The sequence below is a fragment of the Thunnus maccoyii genome, chromosome 23 (genome assembly GCF_910596095.1).
Source record: "Thunnus maccoyii chromosome 23, fThuMac1.1, whole genome shotgun sequence".
NCBI lineage: Eukaryota > Metazoa > Chordata > Actinopteri > Scombriformes > Scombridae > Thunnus > Thunnus maccoyii.
Genome location: NC_056555.1, coordinates 24,825,129 through 24,847,804, shown reverse-complemented (window position 1 = coordinate 24,847,804; position 22,676 = coordinate 24,825,129). Strand labels below are relative to the sequence as shown.

General features: G+C 40.9%; 1 protein-coding gene across 2 annotated transcripts in view; it reads right to left on the bottom strand.

Moving 5' to 3' along the window:
• Positions 1 to 20,923, bottom strand: part of lrp6 (low density lipoprotein receptor-related protein 6) — a 53,557-nt gene extending 32,634 nt beyond the window's left edge. For both annotated transcript variants that reach the window (XM_042403043.1, XM_042403044.1), the window contains exons 1-6: positions 20,614 to 20,923; positions 16,715 to 17,111; positions 4,796 to 4,993; positions 3,727 to 3,923; positions 1,815 to 1,946; positions 31 to 427 (exon numbers count right to left, since the gene is read on the bottom strand). In XM_042403043.1, the coding sequence (XP_042258977.1) occupies positions 31 to 427; positions 1,815 to 1,946; positions 3,727 to 3,923; positions 4,796 to 4,993; positions 16,715 to 17,111; positions 20,614 to 20,668 (1,376 nt within the window). In that variant the 5' untranslated portion in view covers positions 20,669 to 20,923. The remainder of the gene's footprint in view (positions 1 to 30; positions 428 to 1,814; positions 1,947 to 3,726; positions 3,924 to 4,795; positions 4,994 to 16,714; positions 17,112 to 20,613) is intronic.
• Between the last annotated feature and the right edge of the window lie 1,753 nt (positions 20,924 to 22,676).

Below are 22,676 nucleotides of genomic sequence, written 5' to 3'. Positions count from 1 at the left end.
TAATCAATCAATCAATCATCTGTGGCTCACCCGGCCACCGGATCCAGGACGATGGCTCTGGGCTCGTCCAGGTCTTCAGAGATCAGGATCTTGCGCATGGTCCCGTTGAGCCGGGTCACCTCGATGCGGTCTGTCCCGGTGTCGGTCCAGTAAAGGTTCCGTGCGATCCAGTCGACCGCGATGCCGTCCGGGTGGTTCACCTGAGACGTGACCACGAACTGGGCGTCGCTGCCGTCCGGCAGGGAGCGGCGGATGGCCTTGACGTCGTCGTCCGTCCAGTAGATGTAGCCCTCCACCGGGTCGTAGTCGATGGCGATGGCGTGCCGGATGTCGTCCACCTGCAGGATGATGTCCGTGAAGTCCGGCGTGTCCAGAGAGATGCGACGCAGGTCGGTCCGCCGGGCCAACAGCAGCATCTGAGTCGCACCTGAGGACCAAACGGCGTCCCGACAATTAACACACAGCACAGAACTAAACATCTTCTGTTCGTTAAAGCGTCAGAATGAACCCAAACTTTTCTCTTATAATTTGTACTAAATGTCCTAAAAATGAGCCGTTAAATATCTGCTAATTACTCAGAAAACTTCCAGGAAATGAGTATAAAATTAGAGGAGCTGTAAAATGAGGCGCTGCAGTCCGGCTGGTTATCTGTGATGATCAGTGCAGCTGTTAGAAGCGACAACCTGACGTCATCCGTAAAGTTTCAAAATAAAAGATTCTTCTCTCGTTTCCTGACGCTGTTCGTCTGCAGCGACGTTTCAGCAGATTCACTCTGATTTAAAGAAGCCAGAAGAAAAGAAACAGTGAAAGGAGACGTTGTCCGCAGGGGGGAGCATGTGATCCCGCCTTTCACAAAAGCCTCCCCGCCTTCATCCCTCCGCCCCCCCCCCAAAAAAAGTACATAAAAAGAGGCGGGAGGGAAACATCCGGGCCTGCCATTCAAAACAGTCTGCCCAATGATGGAGGGGGGTTGCTATGGCAACTACAGGTCAACCCAACACCGCCTTTAAAAGCTGCTCTGAGTGACGATGACGGAGGATGATGATGATCAAGAAAAGTGAAGCGAGAACGTTATCAGAATTTTTAAAAATTTGAGAAAAAACAGTTTCTCTTCCTGCAGGAACGTTAACGGATCCTTTAACGGATCCTTTAATGGATCCTTTAACGGATCCTTTAATGGATCCGGTCTGGATGTTTCTCAGTAAACGGTTACACCAGACGACCTTCTTCTTCTTCTTTCCGTCTCTCACTGACTCAGTTCAGGAAATATTTGGATGCTTCTCTGTTTCCACTCCAACGAGTCTGTGAAGCCAAACTGCAGATAATAATAATAATAATAATAATAATAATAATAATAATAATAATAATAATAACAGAGTTTCCTTAATTCCACTTTTAACAGACTTTTATTTCTTCTGATTCTTCTGTTTGTGTGTCAGCAGCAGCAGAATCAGAGGCTGCAGATACACGTCACTGAATATGGATGCAAATCTTAATGTGATTCCAAACTGCAGCTGATTTAATTTAACTTTCATGAAAAACATTTATTAGTTTTAGTGTTTTGATGAAAATATAAATCAGTTTTAGTCACAAAAAAAAAAAGTTTTTTTTCTTTAATTATTTTAATTTTTTGTTTTCGAAGCATCTTGATGCTCCAGCTGTGGCCATCTTTGGTGTGTACAGTTACCATGGTTACGTATTCCATGTCTGGGTTTAATTTGAGAAGAAGAAGCAGCTGTTAGATATTAGATAAGAACATCTGGAGGGATGTGTAGTGTGATGATGATGATGATGATGATGACGGCGGTCCTCACCCTCTCTGCAGGTCTTGCCGTCCTCCAGCAGCTGGACTCCGGTGGGACAGGCGCACTGATAGTAGGGCTCCAGCGGGGAGATGAGACAGAGGTGAGAACATCCTCCGTTCTTCAGAGAACACGGACTGTTCACTGCGGGACACAAACAGGAAACGAAGGTCAACTGAAGGTTAAAAAAACCTCTAAAAAAACCAACACAAAGACGCACCTGGACTTTCAGTGAGTTTATACATCATGTGACTCAGGAGAAGCTTCTCTCTGGTTCAAGTGTTCAGTCACCATCATGCGTGAGCTTTGTGTGACAACATCGTATTTAACAAGAGAAGAAAAACGTCCAGCGAGTTACACACATTTCCTGTCACATCCTCACATCGTCCAGGTGTTTCTTAGCAGACGATGTGAGGATATACATTGTGGTGTCTTTATATAATTTGGTTAACATCAACGCGTTGAACATCGTTGGACAATAGACAAGTTCATCTGTAGATAAATGAAGACTGTTTTCATTCTCTTTAAGGCCTTTACACACACACACACACAAAACCAGTCACCATGGCAACGATACGCACTAGTGACAGAAACACAGAGTAAGCTTCTGTGGACACGAGACGCCGGTCGCAGGTCGGACTGAGCGGATATGACGCTCTCCTCTTTATTTTGTCGAGTGAGGAGAAGAAGGACAAGATCATCATCATGTTGACATCATCCTCCAGTGATGATGATGATGATGATGATGATGATCTCCGACCTGCGTTCAGCGTCTCGTGTCCTTAGAAGCAGCTAGTTTGCATGTCGGCTCCACGGGAAGAAATCCAGTGTTTGTATGTATAAACACATGGTGATGATGCTTATGATACGTGATCCATCAGTGTATTGATTCATGTTCACAGTGAGTGAACCTACCTGCAGCTGATCAATCAATACAGATACGATCAATAAGTTCATAAACACACGCAGCAGGATACTCAACGCCGCACGCAGGCCGTCACAAGAAACAGCTGTCTGTGCAGATTACGCTCTGTGATTGGTCGATGCTTTTATTTACTGTGTGAAACAGACAGACGTGACTTTTTAGCATTTATTAACTGACACGCTGTAGTCTGTACATTTACAGTGGTTTCCCCGGCAACGACAGAGGTTGACTTGGGTCCTTTTTCACCTCGTAATCTTCATGTTGTGTGTGAAAGTCCTCGTGATACAAACAACAGTTAAAAAAAAAAAATATATCGACGTGTGAATTAATCGCACGAAAAAAAAAATGGCGTCCAGTGTGTAAAGGCCTTCAGTCTGTGAGAAGACGACATGGATCCGTTTAATCAATACAGTCCATCAGCTTTAACGATCATCTGTCACACTTGTGCTCACAAGTCAAGTCATAAATAAATAACATGAGATCAAAATGAACAATAAACATAATTCCAGAGTGGAAAAACCCTCGTTAAGAGTCTTTAATGGTTTTATTTCTGCTGCAGCAGTCAGACAGATGTTCCTGCTTCTCTGATGTTGTTGCGTGACCTTTGACCCAGTGATGTTTGGGAAGGTTTCAGTAGCTGAACGTTCACGAGTTCAGAGAGATAAACGCTTCAGTTTACTGTCACAGAAAAGCTTTAAACCATCAGGTCTGAGCAGCTGCGACTGTCCTCAGTGGCAGAAAAGTACAGATTATATCAGGAAACATGCAAAAAGATTGCAGCTTCTTAGATGTGAATATTTTCAGTAAAACTGAAGATCTTTGTGTTGTGGACAAAACGAGACATTTGAGGACGTGAATGTCTGAACTCCTGCTGGAGCTTAAACTCAACATGCGGGTGAATGTTGATGATTTCTGGCGTTAAATTGTCAAATTTATAGATCATGAATATCGAAATAAAAGCTAAAACCACAACAAGTCGTGCGGAGGAGTCACACTCACGTGGCGGCTGCCTCTTGGGGCTGAAGACGTGGATGTCCATCGGGGAGAAGATGTCTGAGTGGACGACGCGCTGCTCCGTCCCCGTCTGCTTCCTGCAGGAGTGGATGGAGTGAGTGTTCCAGTCGGTCCAGAACAGCGTGTCCTCGTACAGCGTGAGGGCGAAGGGGTGAGGCAGCTCTCCTTTCACCACCACCTGCCTGAAAAACACACACACACACGTCACTCCTCACACTCCTCACCCTCCTCACACACACACACACACACACGTCACTCCTCACACTCCTCACCCTCCTCACCCCGCTCTGACACACACACGTCACTCCTCACCTTCCTCACCCCGCTCACACTCCTCCTCACACACACACACACACACGTCACTCCTCACACTCAGCCGCTCATCTGCTAAATATTCAGCCGTGACTTTTAGATAACTCTAAGCTCCCAGCATGCCTTTCTTCAACTCCTTCATGGCTGAATATTTAGAGAACAACTCAACTCTCGCGAGATTTCAGAACGAGACTTCTGCTCGAGCGAGACTTGGTGACACAATAACAAAAGGTAAAGAGAAACCTTTTATTTCTCTGAAAGGTTCTTTTCCATGACGTCATCAGACACGTATAACAGTCTGAAAACGCGTCAGCGGTAAAAACAGCGTTAGTGGACGTATGATGACGATTATTTTTTCCAATAATCGATTCATCATTTGGGCTGTAAAAGGTTGGAAAATAGTCACATCCTCAGATGTCACATCTGACAAAGTGAAGCATAAAATCATCGAATTTAAGAAGCCAAAACCTGAAAGTTCTTAATATTTCTACTTGAAATAATGAGGAAAAGCATTAAATCAGTGATCAGATTCATTTTCTGTTGAAGTTCTTCATCAGACGACTCGAAACAAGCTCGTCAATATTATAAACAAATTATCTCTCAAAAAGAAAAGCCTGTTAGCTTCACTTCCTCAGCGTGTTACTGAGAGGACTGTAGTCTTCCTCCTCCTCCTCCTCCTCCTCCTCCTCCTCCTCCTCCTCCTCCTCCTCCTCCTCCTCCTCCTCCTCCTCCTCCTACGTACCTGGAGGATCCGTCCAGGTTGCAGCGGTGGATGAAGTTGTGTTTGGCGTCGGCCCAGTACAGTTTCTGCTGGCTGTAGTCCAGCGTCAGCCCGTTGGGCCAGTAGATCTCTTTATCGATGATCATGGAGCGATTGGTCCCGTCCATCCCCGCCCGCTCGATCTTTGGGACCTCGCCCCAGTCGGTCCAGTACATGTACCTGAGAGCAGACAGAGAGTCCATCAAACCATCAGCTGAGCAGCAGGAAATCAATCAATCAATCAATCAATCAATCAATCAATCAATCAACATGGTTTCTGTCATGTGAAACAAATAATCAATTATCAGCTGCCAATTAATTTCTTTCAATGGATTAATCAATGAATCCACTAATCATTGCTGTATGTTTTTAATGTTATATATATGTGTGTTTATATTAATAAACTGTTTATTAGCTTCATTAGAAGAGTTTTTATCTCCACTGTCATAAGAAATTAACATTAGCAGGTTTAAACACAAATAATAATAAAATATTTGATTTAAACACTGAAGTGAACATGAAGGAGGGATGAAGGAGGAGTGACGGAGGGATGATGGAGGAGTGACGGAGGGATGATGGAGGAGTGAAGGAGGAGTGACGGAGGGATGGAGGAGGGATGAAGGAGGAGTGACGGAGGGATGAGGGAGGGGTGACGGAGGGATGGAGGAGGGGTGACGGAGGGGTGACGGAGGGATGGAGGAGGGATGACGGAGGGGTGACAGAGGGATGATGGAGGGGTGAAGGAGGGGTGACGGAGGGGTGACGGAGGGATGATGGAGGGGTGACGGAGGGGTGACGGAGGGGTGACGGAGGGATGATGGAGGAGTGACGGAGGGATGACGGAGGGATGATGGAGGAGTGACGGAGGGAGTCCGGACTCAAGTGGAGGATGCACATTTGCTGCTGCTGTTGCCAGGCAACCAACAACAGAGCAAACGCTGCTGCTGGCTGACGGACGAGTTAATAATACTTTATATAATTAAATGTTATCAACAAACAATTATCAGGTGAATATCTATGAAGTTATGTTTCATTCTTTAATGAATATAAAGATGGAACATAATATATTATTATTATTATTATTATTATTATTATTATTATTATTATTATTATTATTATTATTGTGCTGCTACCAGTACCGGTACTGGTACCAGTAGAGAACTTCATTCCATAACTCCGTCAAAGACACTGAGCTCGACTTCACCACCACAGACTGCTGGGGTTGTAGCTGCTGTGGTAGTCGACCAATCACACGTCAGAAGAAACTGAAGAACGCTTGCTGTGATTGGCTGCGAGCAAAACCACACAAAGAGTCTTTTATTTTAGTTCTGGAGACAAAACGGGTCGAATCAGGAAACTACGTGAGTGGAGACCTTAAAGGTAACATTAAGGATGCTCTTAAAGCTCTTTAATGTTATGATATAAAACTCATCTCAGTCAATTCATCAGTTTAGCAAAAAGAAAAAATAACTTTCTGTTCATCTTCAACATTATTCTTGTATGACTGATAGTTTCAGTGTAGATTCAGTCGGGTCGAGAGTCTCACGCTGAGTCTCAGTTTCAGCGTTCAGTGCTTTGATCATGTGACAACAGGTTTTTATTTTAATTATAGAGAATAATTAGTGATGAACTGTATTCTCACAAGCTGGTTGTGATGGAGGTTTTATATTTACATTTATGCATCCGCTCGCAGTACCATGATGATGGTTAGCAGACTTGTTATTTCTTGTAATCTATAAGTCACATGATTGATTTATAAGGAAATAATAAATAAATAAATAAATAAATAAATAAATAAAATACCACCAAGATGAAGACAAGACAGTCGTGTGTTTTCAATAAACTTACATTAGTGTGTTCAAGTTATAAACTGTTAAACTGCATTAACTTAGAAAACAAACACTGAACTGTTTTCACTGCTCTGGAGTGTGTGTGTGTGTGTGTGTGTGTGTGTGTGTGTGTGTGTGTGTGTGTGTGTGTGTGTGTGTGTGTGTGTGTGTTGGGGGGAGGGGGGAGGGGTCTGTGGGAGGTCAGGGGTCACCGCTGTGCAGCTAATTCTCCTCTTTGTTTGCCTTAATTACCATCACAGCTGGACGGCCCCTCTGTCCTCCCCCCATCCACCCACACCACCATCACTGACCCCCATCGGGGGGGGGGGACACGGGGAAGACAGACGAACCCTCCAGCAGCACAAACAACCAGATCCAGACCCAGACCCAGATCCAGATCCAGATCCAGTAAAGGCTGCTGTCATGACCAGAACTGACACAAGATTTTCACTTTAAAAGTCGTAATATTACAAGAAAAAAAATCAATATTTCAGGAAAAAACAAAGTTTGAGAATTATTAAGACAAAAAAGTTGAAATATTTTAAGAATATTTAAGAATATTTTTGAAAAAGTTATTATTTCGCACTTTCAAGAATTTAGTCATAAAATACTGTCAGTCGTAATGTCAGTTACAATTCAAAAATAAAGTTGTAAAATTTTAAGGAAAATATACGTAAAATTTAGAGGAAAAAGTTGTAACATGTCAAGGAAAGAAAAGTTGTTTTTCAAAAGTAACATTTTGAGAAAATTTACGATTAACATTTGTTTTAGCAGACGTGTGAGAGCTGATAAAACACCAGCAGGATCCAGTCAGGAGAGAAATAATAATAATATTTAGAGAATAAAGTCGTAATAAGTTGCTTTGAAAGTAAAATGTCACATATAATGATGACAAGTCTCTCAGCTGCACTTTATCATTAATGTGGATAAGAAGCGACACACAGGTGAGATTTATGTCTTTAGTAGTTCTGAAACAGGAAGTTGTGTTTAGTGGATTTTTACCTCTGATAACGAGCAGCTGCTTCATCCAGAGGCAGCAGATGTTCTGAATGAAATACTACATGCATAATTCAATATCTGTGGATTTTGTTGTCTTTTTCTCATGATAGAAGACTAAAAGCGGTCCAGAAATCTTTGGTCAGAGTGGAGCATCCTTCAGTCAGAGACAGAAGCAGCTTGTAGGAAACAGAAAGCAGGATTATAGTGTGAACTTCTGGACATGAAGTTGGTAAAACTGCCCCGGCAGACTGAGACGCTCTTTGTCTTTGTGGGGAAAGTCTTGTGTGTTGTGTGTTGCAGAGGTCGAGAGCAAGTCAGAGGCAGGAAGGAGTGAAAGAGAGAGAGAGAGAGCTGCTGCTGTCCAAACGGGCTCTTTAATGAGTCCAATTACACGGCTTTTAAAAATCTGTCTGATGTAATGACGAGGCCTCTCCATCTGAGAGCTGCTGTCCACTCACAGTTGTGTAACAGGGCCTCTTTGTCGTGATACAACTCATATTTCTAACCACGCACATAACAGGGACACACACAGATTGAAAGAAATATGCAGGAACAGACCAACAGCTGCGACTAAACACTCATTTCTCAATTAATCAATTAATAGTTTTGTCTATAAAACGGAAGAAAATGGTGAAAAATGTCTTAAAGCTCACGGTGACGTCTTCAAATGTTTTTGTTTTGTTAGTTTACTGACATAAACAACACAGAAAATCTTCTGATCATCACATTAAAGAAGCTGCAACCAGCAAGTTTTGTGCATTTTTGCTTAAAAAAAAACATCAAAAGCGTTTTTTTACGATAAACCTTTTTGTGAAAATGGTGAAAAATGTTCCAAGGTGACGTCTTAAAGATGTTGATCCGACCGACGACCCAAAACCCAAAGACACTCAGTTTATAAAATATAAAACAGAGAAAAGCAGCAAACAAGTTATTATCAATATAGTTGCCCATTAATATTCTATCTATCCATTAATCAATCAATGAATGAAACTTCATATCACAGACATGACGTTACGTCTTAAAGGTAAAAACATGAGTCTTGTGTATCAATTAGTCAGCTGACTGTGTTCTCCATTAATCAATAAGTGCATTTGTTCATAAAATGGCAGAAAATAGTGAAAAACATTTGTTATAATTAATATAAAGAGTTTATGGCGACGTCACTAAACGTCTTCTTTGGTCTACGATGACGTCAACAGTCGCTAAAAACTACAAATATTTGACACATTTGCTTTAAAAAAGATGAATCGATTATCAAAACAGCTGCCAATTAATATTCTGATTTGTTGTTTACGTCTTTCAGTGTCACAAGTGTGAATTTTTGCTGGTTTACGTTGACATTATGATTAAAAATCTCACAACACGGACCATTTAGTGGCTGTTCTGGAGCTTTCAGTCAGATCTGTCCGTGTTGGCTTTAAGGTTGAGACTAAAAGTTAATTAATGAAGTCCATTTATTAGCTGGATGTTCTGATCGTATTCACACAGTCTTGGATATATTTAGGTTTTGGGGAACATTTTACAGCCTTTAACTGTTGATCTATTAACTGAAAAAGGGCGTCGTATCGTCTCGGCCTCTAAAAATGACCCATAAACAGAGCTGCTGGGCCTCTCCACGTAATCCCTTTCAGTCCAAGACAAAAGCCTTAACTGATAGCTCGCCCAGGAGCAGAAAACGCCAACAGCCTTTAAAACACAGCAGCTGGTTGGGTTTCACTGCAAACAAAGCAAAACTAGCAAACTACCGAACGAGCTGCTGGCTGCATCCGACCTGCACGGAGCGAGAAACGACCACCAATACCACCTGAGAATGAAAAATACGACCAGCTCGACACGCTGCAGGTGTGATTAGTGAGTTTTGTGTGTGTGTCGGGTCTGAACAGCGTCGGTGGAGGCCAGGCAGCAGAGAAATGCCGTGCACACAACAACCGTCCCCTCACCACAAGAGCTGCATTGTGTTTGGTACCTGATGCATTAATCATCCCAGTTGAACCGAGTCCAGCTCTGCGTTCCATCGTGGATTTTGGAGAACCAGTTTTCCTCAAAGACTGTGCAGCACTGAAACCCGACTACAGAGCGACTGAACAAACAAATCCTACAAACCAACAGCTGCTCTTATCAATAACAAAGCAATAATTACAATATCAATACTGTTAAAAGCCTATTAGTGGCACTTTTTGAGGATTGATTGTGTTTATCTGGAGATCCTTTTAAGCTTTACTCTCATTACAACTCCATGTGTGTCCATGTGAACCAGACTGTACCAGAGCTTACTGTCATAATCAATACATCCTGATACGTCAATAAATAGTAAAAAATGATAAAGAAAAGCATCAAATCATCACATTTGAGAGGCTGCAACCAGCAAAATTTAGGCATTTTTGCTTTAAAAAAATGACTCAAATGATGATATTCAACTATCAAAACTTCATTGATTGATCAACTAATCATTGCAGCTCTAGATTAGTCAATTAATCTGAAACTATTCTGATAATCGATTAATCATTTCAGTAAATTTTTGAAAAACTCCAGAATAAAATACTGTGTTGTCTGAACTTTTTATTGTGTTTATCAAGCTTATTGATCGATCTTGTTTATGGGTTGTATTTGTTTGTTTGTTTGTTATTGTGTTGTGTGTATCCCCCCAGTGGGATCAATAAAGTTGTTTGTATTATATTGTCTTGTATATTCAGGCCAATAACATTATTGATTTGCTGTTTTTCTTGGACATATGACAACAAGTCAGTAGAAAACACTTTTTATCACTATTTTATAACAATTAATCAAGAAAATCAATAACAAATAGTTTTAGCCGCAGATTGTTAATCCTTCAACCATAAGGTCACGATGTCGGATTAATCAGCTGATCAATCAATAATCTGTCATGTGGACGAGGTTGTTCTGAGGTCAGATTTCTAACAGACGCTGTGAACTGAAACCTCAGATTGTTGTTTCTTCTTACTTCCTGTTCATAAAGTAACGCTGCCTTCCTCTGTTTCTTGTCTTGTTTGAATAAACTTTATTGGAACCGTCAGCGGACGAAACCGACTGACGGCGTCGCAGGTTCTGTTTACACAGAAACGAAGATTAACACGATGTAGAAGATTCATAAACACACACAGCAAACATTAACTGCTCAAACACTGTTTTCTCCCTTTTTTTTTTTTTTTTTTTTTTTAGACTTTTCATTATTGTTCAGAAAACACAACAAATAAAAGAGTTTCTGTGTTTATGTGTGACAGTGTGAACAAACCACACCGTCACATCTGCTGCTTTTAAAGAACATGTACGTCACGGCTGCCTGGAGTTTCTGATCATTTCTACAACTCTCAGTTTTCTGTGATGGACTGATTGAAACACATCTGAGGATCCATTCTGGTGACGTAGACGTTCTGTCAATCTTTAACGTCCTGCGTGATAATGATTGATTACAGCTGGTGACTTCCCCGAGCCCGTTTAAACGGGGCTCGTTTGATACGCTCATTAGACGCAGCCATAAAATGCTACAATGGGAAAGTCTAAAAAGGAGCTCAGCGCAGATCTGAAGAAGCGGATCATTGACTTGAACAAGTCAGGAAAGTCACTCGGAGCCATTTCAAAGAGACTTAGTGGGCTCCTGTATGTGACACGTCCATAAAACACCATCCCCACGTCCAGACGACGTTTTACTGATGTTTTATTGAAAAAATTAAGAAAAATGAAAGAGTCTGACAAGCCGCTGTTGCACAAAAAATATACAAAAAAAATGCAACCTGACTGTGAAAATAAAGTGATGAACAGACGACGGTGATAATAGTAACAATGGTCACGATGGTGATAATAGTAACAATGGTCACGATGGTGATAATAGTAACAATGGTGACGGTCAACAGAAAATATCAGAGCTCTACCAACTCCCTTTGTCCAAAAACTCCCGCAATCACCTGAGTGAAGAGGTTAAATAATAGGAAACCACACCATGTGTCAAGCAACGTAAGTGACGCAATACGTGACGCCCACGTCAATATATAAACAGAAATAACAACATATTTTAGCTCCTACAGGTCCAAACAACCAAAACAACACAGCTGCGTCACTGCTCAGCCGTCACCTGCTGCTGGTAGAAAACTGGTCTGGATGGTTAGAAGCTGCTAATCTCCACATCTGAGAGGAATTTCTGGCATTTTTCCTTGAAAACATTTAACAGATCATCAAAATAATCTCCAATTAACTTTCTGTCAACTCTATCTCTACAGCCATGTTCACCTGTCCACATACTTTTGTCCACATCTCACAGCTGGACAGTAAAGGACAGACTCAACATGCATGTCTTCTTTATTTTTACCTGCTCCTGAGTGATGAAGGTGACGTCCTTTTCTCCTCTAACACGACGGGAGGCCGGTGCGCTTTACAGCTACTATGATATGTGACTATTATAGTAAGAAGAACAGGTGCTAGTATATATATTATTTGTCTTTTTATTCCAAAAGTCATGAAAGAAAGCAAGAGAAGTATATTTAATAAAGGCCTGGAAGGCAGGAGGGGATGTTAAGGAGTAACCACCCGTACGGGACGCTTTAAGAAGTAAAGCGAACGCACCCGCAAGGAGGCAGGAATCATTTCATTGGTCAGCAGTACACCTGGCCTTCTATTGGTTGAGGGATTTTGAGTGTTGTTGCAATCAGAGAGCAAAGCTGCACAAACAACAATATAGCAGAAGAAGAGCTGATGTAAGAGCAAGCAGGAGCCGTCTGAGTGTGAGAGCAAGAACTACAAAATCTGAACGTGAAATCAATAAATCATGCTCTCAAATTGAAAGACCGCACTCTTGAATAGGCTAAAGATAGAAAAAAAAGCCCCATACTGCAGTACCTTCCTCTGGCAGAGACACTGCTGGAAAAACAAAACAGCTGCCACGGCAACAAAGAGCCTTTGTAAAACGCACGCAACCAAACAAAACAACAGAAAACAGGAATGTATGAAACGCATTTTATGCATCAACGACGGAGCCTCAGTTTGTGTAGCAGTCATGCTAATGAGACACACACACACACACACACACACACAGAGCAGGGCGGTGAGTGATTAAATCAGAAGCTGGTGTAGTTATTTGTACAACACTGTGATCACAGTTTTGTTCAACGCGTCACTTCGTGCTGCCAACAGTGTGAGAGCAGAGAGTCTAAACGCACCACAAACTCATTTTGGGTCTTTTGTACCTGAAGTTTGGTTCAGTTCTGTTGGTAAAGTTTGCAGCTCAGTTTGGATCCGCTGCTGTTGTGTGAATATCAGCAGATAAACAGTCGGCGCCATTAAACCGTCGCAGAAGAAGAAGACGACGCGACGTCATTAAAAGCTCAAACGATGGAAAACATGATGGAAATATGACGTTTCTGTTAGTTTCATGTATCGACGTGAGGAAGGTTACAGTCTCCTCATCATCGCTCCACACAGATCTGATGTTTTCAGCTCTTCAGTGGCGTTTAAGTCACATGATTCATCGTTTATTCACTCAGTCTGTTTGCACACAGCTGCTGTTACACCTCAGACAACAGGAAACACGTTTCACATATATGTCATTGTCTGTTTTCACTCAGTTTTTTTTATGTATAAATTGAAAATGTGGAAGAAGTTGGATGGAAACGTTGTGTGTGTCCGCTGGGACAAAAGGACGAAGAAGGAAATTATTATTAGTTATCCAACAAATAGAGTTAAAGAGCATATATAAGGAAAACTAAAAAGGACCCAGGACAGAACCCTGGGGTACACCACAAGTGTAGAGCTGCAACTAATCAACACTTTTTACAGATATTTGACTTTTGTCTTCTTCTCTTTGAGGTTTTTTAATGTCAAAACTGAAAATGTGAATAAAAACAGGTGGATGGAACCACACTTATTGTTGTCCTTCAGTTCCGGTTTGTTTCTTGCAAACAAGACAAAACAAAGGTCAGTTTACAGTTAAAATGTCCGGTCGTAGTCCAGACTCCATCTGTCAAAGACCTGGTTTAAAAACGAAGCAAAGTCTCACAGCGACTTCACTCCAACTATCAGGACCGATATCAGCCTCGTGTATCAGCAAACGGTGTGACTTTAATCTCTGATAGTGAGGTGGATCAAACGCCGAGGAGGGAAGAGTTTCCATGAATAGAAACCCAGGAGAGAAAGAGAAAGACAGACAGAGAGAGGGAGAGCGACAGCCCCAAATTTAAATAAAACTAATGAATACATTACAGGCCTCTTTTATCTGAGTCCTAATGGATTTACATCCTAATCCAAACGCCTCTGTGGAGCCTGACTGCAAACACGAAGAGGAGGAAACATGCTGATGAAGGACAGGAAGAGAGGTGAGAGATATTCTGACTACAGTGCTGTCGGCTGCTCTGTTTTACACCGACGATTAGTCGATTGATCTGTTAGATGTCAACTATTGAACGAATCGCCAACTATTTTGATAATCAATTAATCGTTTTGAGTCATTTTTTAAACAGATAAAATCCTCTGATTCTGGTTTCTTTGAGAACAAAACAAGACATTTAAGGACTTTGGGAAACATCGAGAAAATAATTGACGGATCGATCAATAATGAAACTAATCATTAGTTGCAGCCCTACAGACATGCATGGTAGTAAAGGTTTTGGACGAGTTCACTGAGAGTTTGATAAAAATGATAACAGACACTTTTTCACTATTTTCTGATATTTTATAGACAAATTGATAAATTGAGAAACTATGAATCATTAGTTGCAGTTTTAAAATGCTTGTGATTATTATATGTGCAGATTTCAGGTCTGGAATGAACAACTTTTTACATCACAGGTGGAAAATAAACTTTAGATACAAACGACTAGTAGAGAGATGAATCAACAGATGAATTAATAATGGAAATAACTGTTGCATCTCTTTACTTGTTGTGTAACATCTGTTTGTGTTTAACATCAACACAATAATAAAGAAGAACCTGTGAGATTGGATCTGTTTCCAGTCGATGGACTAACGGTCGCAGCTCTAGAGGATACAGAATAATTCAATAACGATGTTTGTAAACACATCGTCACCCAGAGACTAACGAGCGTTTGTCATTATTTTATTATTATTACTTTTTATAGACAAATGGATTAATCAAGAATCTGCAGACTATCAGTGTGAATCCTGCTGCTGCTGAGCTCAGTGTTATCAACAGTACAGACTCTCTCTCTGTCTGTCTATATCTATGTCTCTCTATCTATGTCTCTCTCTCTCTCTCTCTGTCTGTCCATGTCTCTCTCTCTCTATCTATGTCTCTCTCTCTGTCTGTCTATGTCTCTCTCTCTGTCTGTCTATGTCTCTCTCTCCCTGTGTGTCTATGTCTCTCTCTCTCTCTCTCCCTCTCTCTCTCTGTGTCTATGTCTCTCTCTCTCTGTGTGTGTGTGTATCTCTCTCTCTCTCTCTCTCTCTCTCTCTCTCTCTCTCTATGTATCTATATGTCTCTATGTCTCTCTCTCTCTCTCTCTCTCTCCCTGTGTGTCTATGTCTCTCTCTCTGTCGATCTCCCTGTGTGTCTCTCTCTCTCTCTCTCTCTCTCTCTCTCTCTCTCTCTCTCTCTCTCTCTCTCTGTGTGTCTATGTCTCTCTCTCTCTCTCTCTCTCCCCCTGTGTGTCTATGTCTCTCTCTCTGTCGATCTCCAGCCGATAGAAGACATTCCTGAGCTGCCGACAGCGAGCGGCTCGCTGCTCTTCGTCCTCACAACACTGACGCTGTTGTTCGGCGGACGGCAGCAGCTCAGCCGCCCTGCAACCCAGTCTGATCTGATCCAGGACGAGCTGCAGACAAAGCAGCAGAAACACACCCCCCTCCTCCTCCTCCTCCTCCTCCTCTCATTGTTCAGCCAGTCGAGGCCTCGTAGAGCGTTCAGGTGAGTCTGCTCCTCTGTGTTCAGAGAGGTTTATAAAACCACACAGACCAGCATCAAGACTTCCTGCTGCTCTCTGAACAAACACAAACTGCTGAAAACTCTTTTTTACTTTATTTTCTTAACTGATGCTAATTTGTTTAACTGTCATGTTTTAGATTTTATTTACTTTATATTGTTTTGTTTTTACTGTAAAGCTCTTTATAAATAAAGTTATTACTATTATTATATTAGAAAAGATCATTTACTACATTTATTAATGCATTGAACGACCTAACGTGAGGGATTTGCTGTTTTTATTTGTTTTATATTAGTGAATATTTTGGGGTTTCACACAAACTAAAACATCTTAAAGTTTTTTCCAGACAGTGAACATTGATTCATCATCACTTTTAGAAAACTGACTTTCACTTCCTGTTATTTTAAATATTAAGATAAAAGTGTTACAGTTTATTCATTTTTAACAACAACATTTTCTTCATTTTCTCTTCCTGTTGTCGTGTCGCAACAACACGCCTGTTACGTGACTGGCTGCACGTTCCATCATGAAGCAATATGATTGGCTGGTTGTTTTCATGAAGGTTTGAATTGAACACTTATCAGTGAAACTATTGAACAGTTTTCTTATTTCTATTGATACATTTCTGTTTTACTGTGTTTATTATTTTTATCTATAAAGCATTTTATTGTTTATTATGAAAAGTCAATAATATCTCTGATGAATATATTGGATGATATCAGCTTCCTGAGGATAAATTACTATAAATTATTATTATTATTATAAATGACTGAGGATAAAACACAGGACCAGATGCTTCAGCCAGTTAGAGCTGCTGGTTAGCGTTAGCATTAGCGTTAGCGAACCAGAGAAGAAACAAACGCAGACGGATCTCAGATCAGTGTCGGCGCCACAGCTGGATCCTGCAGCAGCGTCGGTCACAATCGCCGCCCGCAAACGCACCCAACTGATGAACGTCAGTCGATATATTAACCAGATATGATGTCATGTTGTTGTCGGTGTTTTAAACGCTCGTTACTCATCAGACGACCTTCTTCCATCCATCCGCCTTCGACACGCTTTGACTCGGTTTTCACAGTTTTACACAAAACAACCTTTCACCCGTAGAGATCGATGATGTCATCGATCGGCCTGTAACGTCTGTCCTATCAGCTCGTTCTCTCTCCATCATGTGACACAACACTCACCCTCGTCCTGGATCCAGAGCGATGGCTCTCGGCTGGTCCAGCTCCTGCCAGAACAGAACTTTCCTCAAAGAGCCGTCCAGCTCCGCCACCTCGATCCGATTGGTCTCCGAGTCCGTCCAGTAAAGTTTACTCCCTAACCAATCGCAGGCCAGTCCGTCCGGGGAGGCCAGGCCCGGGACCACGATCTGGACGGCGCTGGCCCCCGACTGGTTGAAGACGGTGCGTTTGATGGCCTCCTCGCTCACGTCGCTCCAGTAGATGAGGCCCTGGGAGTAGACGTAGTCCACCGCGGCCGCGTCCTCCAGCCCCCCCACCACCACCGTGGCGTTGGCCTTCTCGTGGGCCGCATCCACCAGCCGCAGGTCCCGCCGGTTCGCATACAGCAGCAGCGGCACGCCTGGAAAACACACACACACACACACACCGTTTACACTGAGCTTGTTCTGGAGCTTTCAACCAAATCACAGGGCTTCTTCAGCGTGGAACTTTGAGGACATGAAGAGCTGAAGCTGAGACAATTCATCAACTCTGATAAAAAACACCAAATGTTCTTAAATATGAAGATTTTCTGCTTTTCTTTGTTTCACATCAGTATTTTTGGGTTTTAAACTAAATCAAATGAAGATTAATCGACTCGTTACTGCAGATCTTCTCTGTGGTTCAAATCATTTCAGTTGAACTTTTGTGAAAAGAAAATCTTTTAAATCTGAATCTAAGACTGAACCGAACTATTATATTATATTATTTATATATATATATATATATATTATTATGTCTCCGTCACTCAGAGGCCACAGTGACGTCTTCAATCTGCTTGTTCTGTCAAAAACCTTCAAATATTCAATTTACTGTCAGAACTATCAAAGAAAAACAGTAAATCCTCCTGTTTGAGTCCTTCTGTCAACATCCTGACATTAGTGTTTAGAAACTGATTGAAATGATGAATCAATAATCAGATTAGTTGGTGGAACCCAGCTGGGGAGGAAGTTATTGAACGTCTTGAAGAGGAAGACTGACGGGTTGGCGAGGAGCAGCCGGGGGGACAACCCGACACATCCGGCGCTACACGCCGTCGGACCGGCGGCGAGGTCACCGTGAGCCCCCGCGGCTCCGGCTGCCGGCGTGTTTTCACTGCGCTCAGAGGAAACTTCCTTCTCCAAATATTTACTACATGACAACATGAAAACCTCTCAGTCAGACTGCTGGAAACCTCCGACGGACACCACAGACATACAGTAACATTATATATTATATTATATTATATTATATTATATTATATTATATTATCACTTCATATAGTATCTAATATTAGATTAATGTGTAATAATCACTGTATTAGACATTACTGGCAGGTTTTCTGTGTTTTAAATCTTCATAAACTGAATGTCTTTGTTTTGGATTGTTGGTTGAACAATCAATGAACGGAGAACATAACTGTCAGATTAATCTGTAATAAAAATAATTACTGTTATTGATTAATCTGCATGTTTATATCTTCAATTCATTTCATTGTTTTGTCTATAAAACTAGAAAATATTCATATTTAAGAAGCTGAATTTTGATCTTTTTTCTTTTAAAAAAAATTAACTCAAAATAATCAATGACTAATCAATGAACTGACTAATGGTTGGTTCACTCATTGATTAAGTGATTATCAGGAAACGATATTGATGATTTGTGGTTTCAGTGTAAAGATCTCAGTCATGAACGAGTGACTCGTCAATCATCTCCTCTTGGAAACATGAATGAGTGTTTGTGTTTTTACATTTTATAGACTAAACAACAAACTGATCAGTCATGAATATGACGGTTAGTCGCAGCTGTTTGGACGAAACGTTGCGTCTGTAAACACGGAGATCAATTAAAGCTCCTGAAGTCATTCAGGGAATATTGAGGTTCAACCGTCAGATTCAAACAGTGTTACAACCTTCAAATAAACTGATGAGTTACAAGAAACTGCAGGACAAAGAGACGAAGAGACGAAGAGACGTTTGAGAAAGAACAGCAGGAAAGATTATTAACTTGTTGAAATTAAGAAATAAAGTTGGTGAGTTTTTCTGCTATAAAATGTCTTCATCGTTACTGAAAGGATCCTCATCAAAAGCTTTGATTATGTTTAAATATCCAGACGTTACATCACTGAACTATTTCACATATGAAGGAACTAAAAGCTAAAGCTGCTGAGACTGAACGTTCATCATTATCATCTCTGTACAAACTAAACTAACTGATCATCATCATCATCTATCAACCCTCAACTTCATATCTAATCAAGCAGAGCTGCAACGAACAATTAGTTTAATTATCAATCAATCAGTTTGTCCAACAAATCAACTGAAACTATAATAAGATGAAAGTAATGTTTGATAGATCAGATTGAAATATGACTTTAAAACATTAACGCTTCGTCAGTTTTCTGTCCGTCAACTGAAATAACAAAGATTTAAAAAGTCAAAAAGGATCAAACGGCAGATAAAAGCTTTTAAATGATCGTTTCATCGCTTTTAAACAAAAACTTCATAAACAAGCATGTAAATAGTTTAACATAACCCAGATATTATAACTGTTTTCATTTCTATCTGCAGTTTATTTTCCACCTGAGATTTCAGTTCATCTCTCTGATTAAACGTCTTACAGTCACAACTAACGATCAATATTTATCAATTTATCAATAAAAAGTCAGAAAACAGTGAAAACGTCTGTTATCATTTTCACAAAGTGACGTCTTCAGACGTCTCCTTCTGTCTGATCAACATCTTCAATTTACTACGTAGAGCTGAAACTAATGAGCGTTATTGATTAATCTGTTGATTATTTGCTGGATTAATCGATCACTGTTTGTTTTTGTTTTTGTTTACTGTCACAGAACATCAAATAAACCAGAAAATATTCACATTTAAAAAGCTGGAATCAGAGAATTTGGACATTTTTGTTCTTTAAAAAATGACTTCAAATGATTAATTGATCATTAAAATAAATTTAATAGACTGATCGCTGCAGATCAACATGTATGAAAAACAGAAATCCTCACGTTTGAGAAGTTGCAACCAGCAAAATTTTGAGCATTTTTGCTTTAAAATCATTTTCTATCGATCAACTAATCGATTAATCAGCTGATTGTTGCAACTCTTTGATATTTCCTGTACATGTAAAGATATTATTGCATCTTTATCACAGTTTATGACTTTCTCAGCTTGCATGTGGTTTATTTAGTGATATAAATGTAAACTGCAGCATCAGAACTGTTCAATAAAGTGAGTTCAACGACTCCTGGTTCAATGAATTGATAGATAATATCGATCCTGTGGAGAAATGACCTGTTAGCATAACAGCACAACATGTCAGACACCAGCTGCGGTCCAGCTCCTGCACAGATTTATGGATTCATTAGAGGCTGATTGTGGTTTAAAGATCGATAATGAAGATGTTTTAGCTTTAACCAGCTAAAGGTTAGTGAGCTGCAGGCTGATGATAGCATTTGTTGTGCTAACTGCCGCTGCTGTTCCCTCAATCTGAGCTTTCAGCCTGTTTTAAGTTACAAAACCCGAAGTTAGCGAGCGAACAGTCGCTGCGAACTCTGCTAAAATACTGAATCCACTCTGGAGATGTGGACTGTGGATGTAGAGAGTCTGGTTTGGATATTTTTCCAGCTAAGTTGGCTTAACATTAAGACTATTTGTGGTTTCATCCTGCTCCTGCTGCACACAGGAGATCAGCACGCATAGCTGTGCTGGCTAACGTTAGCTTCGCTCAGGAGAAATCAGGCCCGAACACCGCCGCAAACATTCACCTTTAAAACCGGATTTTTAATCAACTGGTAACAACACGTTGACACAACTACACACCACACGAGCACGGAAAACAAAGCGAAAAGGGCGGATTTTTTAGCAGAAACTCACCTCGTATGAGAAAACAAAAACTACACAACAACAGGCTCCGCAGCACGACACCCATCTTCCGCCCGTTTCTGGCCCTGCCGCCGCTCGCTGCTCAGCGCGGGTTTCCCATCGCTGCCTGCGGCCGCTTCTGACGGTTAGATACGAAACTCCGGCTGCGATAGAAGCTCTAATGTGTGTTAAATTATCCCCACTTCCATCCCGGCTGCTGGCTGCTGGCTTCTTGCTAACTGCGTCGGATCAACTCTCGGTCGGTGTCTCTCTACATTGTCCTGCGGGAGATCCGTCGTCTCCTTCCGCTGTGAGGAAGCTGCTCCCCCCGCCTCCTCCTCCTCCTCCTCCTCCTCCTCTTCCCCCCCCCTCACCGCCCCCCTCCCCCCCCCCCCCCTCTCGCTCCTCGGCTCCGCTGCTTTCTATTGTTGGACTGATTTCATGCTCTCAAGCCAAAGATAATGTTACAACACGGAAAACGCCCCGCTGCCTGCACGTTTAACTGCGGCTAAACACGGAGAAAACACGCCTCGGATCCTGGGGGAAATGTTTCTGCCGGAGAAGGCGAAGTTTAGCGCGAACTCTCACATTCCTGCGGGACTAGTTTGTCACACAGAGAGAGTTTACAGCAGCAGTTACAGATTTATACCAGGATCTGTTATGACTCAAAGAAGTATTATTTACTACAACAGTCAGCACACTACTCTGATCTGAACTGCAAAACAAACTTAACTCCACATTTCTCTGTGCAGAAGAATTAACGCAGAACCACATGAAAGAAAATCTGTATTTTAGGTCCATTTAACAGTAGAGGTCTGAGAAAATATGACCAACAGAAAAGTCTGAACTTTGAGGGAAAGTCTTTTAAAAGAAAGTCATCATTTTGAGCCCAAAAGTTGATATTTAGTGAAAGAATTCAGGTGAAAAGTCATAATTTAGACAATGAAACATCTTTAAAAATCTGAGATTGATATGAGATTAACTGAGAATTGTGAGTAAATGTGAAGTTTGAGGTTTTATTTAAAAGGTCATATTTCTGAGGAAAAGTCAGCGATTTGTGGAAAAAAAATCAGAAAACTTCAGATTTAAGTCTAAATATTAAAAAAAAAAAAAAAAAAAACCCTGAATACTGAGCATGAAGTCAGACTTCAGAGATGAACATACAAAGGTTGACTGTTAAGAAGTCAAACTCACGAGAAAATATTCTGAATTCACAGATTAATATCCAGATTTTAAAGAAAAGTACAAAATCTGAAAATAAATCCAGACTTCAGAGATAAATGTGAGAATTTTGACAGAAATAAATCAATAAATTTCAGGAAGAAAGGGTCCAAATGTGGGAAAAGGTTCTGAGATTAAACTCGGATTTATGGGATTAAATCTGAATTCTGAAATAAACCAGAACACTGATATCAAAATATGAATTTGAAGATTAAATATTGAGATTATTTTCTTTCTAAATAACCTGAATCCTTTAAAAAAAACAACTCTGAGATTATTAAATGAGAATTCAAAGAGAAGCTTTTGGAGAGTTTTGAGATTCATGTAAATCTGTAATAAACATATTTTCTCTTCCATACTGTTTCTCAGCACATCTGTTTTAATAAGACCAGTTTGTTGGTTCATATTTTCTCCACTCTGATGTTTGTTTCATGGATCCGTGAGTAGCAGTCAGCTGCTTCATTCGCAGGTTATTGTTTATCAAACACATTCATGTATCTGATGGTGATGAAAATGTTTATGTCCGCTGCAGACACACAAACAATGACAACGAAATTCAAAAATCACATTTTTTTTTTAATCCTTACAAGAACAAAACATCAAATTCCAAACTTATTACTTCACAAAACAAGACCAAACTATTACCATCGAGTTAATTAATGAGACAGTGTAAAAATCAAAGCAGTAGAAGTGAGAAGAGCTCAGCAGTGCAGCTTCAGGCTCGTTTCAGTGTCTGCAGGAGCTTCATCAGGCTGCTGCTGCCACCTGCTGGTGAGCAGCAGCATCACCACAGTCCGCTCTGACATCCAATACACACGTACTTATAGGAAAATAGTGCGCGGCCAGTGTACTCT